General features: G+C 57.6%; 1 protein-coding gene across 1 annotated transcript in view; it reads right to left on the bottom strand.

The window, feature by feature from the left end:
* The window catches only part of METRNL (meteorin, glial cell differentiation regulator-like), a 14,706-nt gene that overhangs the window by 9,364 nt on the left and 1,956 nt on the right, over window positions 1-3,386 (bottom strand). Inside the window, exon 2 of the mRNA XM_005883689.2 lies at window positions 963-1,348. Coding sequence (XP_005883751.1) covers window positions 963-1,348 — 386 coding nt within the window. The remainder of the gene's footprint in view (window positions 1-962; window positions 1,349-3,386) is intronic.

Below are 3,386 nucleotides of genomic sequence, written 5' to 3'. Positions count from 1 at the left end.
GGCCCCGGGGGGGGGGGGGGAGGCGCCTGGCCTCCAGGGTGGGACCTGCCCTGTATGAGCACCTCGGGGTCTTGGGCTCCTCCTCCATCTCCGTCCACGAAACTTTCCAAGGCCAACCCTGCCTCCACCCAGCACCTGGCAGAGCTGTCTGCTTTCCTCCGGAGAAAAGGGGATGGAAATCTAAAGCCAGCTCACCACCTTCCCACGTGAACACATACACCCTTGGCCACCGAGAGGCCCCTCCAGACCCGCCCCGGCTCCCAGATCCTCCCAGCCCCTTCAGAAGGGCCAGCAGCAGGGGCTCCTGCCTGCCGGGTGCCCACTGCAGCCCCACTCTGGCACGTTGCTGGAATCTCCACAGACACCCCCACAAAATTCCTCCAGACCCTGGGACTGGCCCAGGGTTCAGGATGTCACTGCTTTCCACCTGGGATGTGGATCAGCCTCAATTCCCACCCAAGACCCGACGTTCCAGGGGCTGCACCCAAGGCCAGAAACGCTCAACCAGCTTGTGTCAGAGGAAATGCTGCGGCCATTGTCTGAATGGTAACAGCACCCACTTCCAACGAGTCACGACAAGTCCGTGGAAGAAGAGCACATGAGGGGTGAGAGCCCATCACAGCTCTGACCTGCGGCCCTTCTTGGGATGCTGGTTACCCTCCGCAAACACACCCCTGGGAGATGAAGGTCTTGCAGAGTCCAAACAAGAACTTTCCAGAACGCAGGCAGCACACCTACATCCAACACCCATGACACTGCACAGGCACCCCCGCAGGAGGGCCCGTCCGCTAGCATCACGATGCCCCTGGCCTCCCCCAGGTCTGCGGCACACCCTGGGGAACTACCACAGAGGCTGTGCTGAGGGGGCCGGGAGAAAGTCAGAGAAGTCTGGCAAATGAGAAGGACCTGGGCTGAGGAGGGGGGCAGCCGGGAGCCCACCCACCAACCCCAGCATCACCCACCTGACAGAGCGTGCAGATCTGAGCCGGTGGGCCGGCTGCTCAGCTCGTACTGGAAGCCCGTGGTCCTCCGGCGGATGTCCTGCTGGGGCGTCGCCTCCACGAACAGGCTGCCCTGCTGGAAGCCGAAGCAGCGCACCTGGCCAGGCCCGTGGTCCCCGTCCCGGAACAGCAGTTTCAGCGCTCCAGTTTTCTCCAAATAAATATTGGCCCCAGAGGAGTCCCCAAGGGGCTTGATGCACAGAGTCAGGGGGCGGGAGGGCGAGACAACGTTGGGTCGCAGGTTGACGCTGAGAGCACCTGTCGGGTACATCCACTCCACAGCGCCCGCCGAGCAGCGCAGGTACACCTGCTCCACTTCTTTCCTGTGGGCCTCGTGGGTCAGCCCGCTGTGGAGAGGGGACAGCGTCAGCCAGGGCACCACCCCACTCATCTGCACCACCTCCCACTCCAGCACTGGCTGCTCCAGGGGAGGGGCAGCCAGCGCCCTCGGGCCCTCCCCACAAAGGACACTCGTATTGCTGGCCTGCTGGGCTGCAGCTGCAGGGCCCCAGTGCAGGTGAGAACCAGGGAAAGGATGGATCTTCCAAAACACAATCAAGGGAACACCGGGAGGCCCTAGCTGGCTTGACTCAGTGGATAGAGCGTTGGCGTGTGGACTGAAGGGTCAGGGCACATGCCCAGGTGGCGGGCTTGATCCCCTGGGGGGTGGGGGGGGCGTGCAGGAGGCCAATCCATGATTCTATCTGATCATTGATGTTTCTCTCTCTCTCTCTCTCTCTCTCTCCTTTCCTCTCTGAAATCAATAAAAAAATATTTTTAAAAAGGGAAACACCAGGACAACTCTGGCACCAGCCCAAGTTCCCACTGAGCATGAAGGACAGGAGGCGACAGGAGGTACCCGGGACACACGTACAGAAGTAACTCACTCCAGGGAGCAGCTTATGAATCAGTGAGGAATGTTAGCCGTTTGGGGGTCGTTGCTCAGGGTTTTTTTAGCGCCTCACTGGCAGGCATACTTTTTATATTTTCCTTATGGTGATGATTTGACTGCTTTTTCATTCATTTGAAAACCTGAAGACCCTCCATTGATCATCATATTTTAAAAAATAAACTCAAATGGCATCAAAGATATGAAAGTAAGGTTAAGGTCCTCTCCAGGGGACAGACTTGGGAAGAAAAGTGTGGAGAAGCCAAAGGGTAGCAGACACCTCGTCTTCCCAAGGGGAATTTCTAGAGAACCACGTTCAATTCCCTCCTGAGGAATCTGCGTAGAAAAGAATGAAGCTGCTGTGCTCTCCCTGCGACGGGTCTCGGTAAAGTCATTACATTACGTTTCAAGAAACTGAAACCATCAACTACGTTACCGTTTCTCTCCCCTCCTCCAAACTCGAGTGTCAGTGTCAGCTTGTGCGCACACCTACGTCACAACCACCAAGCAGCCTGGAACTCCACCAGTGACTTGGCTAAGTGTTCTATTCCATGAAATTTGGTTCTGATCAGCTCTCAGACAGGTTCACCCGCATTCTTGGGATTTTTACGTGGCATAAACAAAGCTCCACTCAGAGCCCTGGCCCAGTGCGTTACCAGAAACCCTCTCTGCCAGCAGAAAACACAGAACATATGGTTTGCATTTACTGTGGGTGACTCATGCTCCCGGCTCCCAAAACCCTCACTTTCCACAGGACGGGCCCGCGGCGCGCAGTCACTCTGCAGGCCACATCAGAGGGAGGTGCCGGGGAGGTGACCCTCCTAACCCCACGCGCCCGGGGTCAGGAGCCGCCAGCCCAGCCTCAGACGCCTACCGGGGCTGCACACACGGAACCGACTAACAAATTACAGTCACATAAAACGCACACAAGCCCATCTGACACACAGGTGGGGGTGGGCGTAATTATATGCTGTGTGAAAAATTAGACTAAATGGTAAGTGGTTGCCACGGATCATTATAATCAGCTCTGCTCTTACGCAGCCAAAACAAACTTTACTAGAGTGCCCCTCCTCTCCGGGCTTCGGCCGCAAGGGGCAGTTGAACCCTTGCCCCGAGCCCAGGCGCCCATTCTCAATCCTCTCTCCCACAAAAACCACTCTGCCTAAGGCTTTCCTTCTCTGTCAGTGGGGCAAAGGGGGCCCTGGGGGTCGAGGGAGTGAAGAACCCATACCAGAGGCTTTGGATCCCTCACTAAGGCACCTTAATCGGAACCGGGGAGGGGGGAAGAGCGAGGGCCACCCTCCACCCACACCTCAGGCAGGGGCAGGGAAGCCCTCGTGGGGCGGTGGACCTGAGTCTGGGGGCTGCCACCCCCCGCCTGCATATAGGACTGTGTACACCGTATGGGGTGCACCCGGCCCTGGTTATGCATAAGTCGCTCAACTGAAAGAGAACTAGGAACAAAATGAAGGAGGACATACAAGAAATGAGCCCCC

The sequence above is a fragment of the Myotis brandtii genome, unplaced genomic scaffold (assembly GCF_000412655.1).
Source record: "Myotis brandtii unplaced genomic scaffold, ASM41265v1 scaffold797, whole genome shotgun sequence".
Classification (NCBI taxonomy): domain Eukaryota; kingdom Metazoa; phylum Chordata; class Mammalia; order Chiroptera; family Vespertilionidae; genus Myotis; species Myotis brandtii.
Note: the sequence above shows the minus strand (reverse complement) of the source record. Positions and strands in the feature narration are given on the sequence as shown.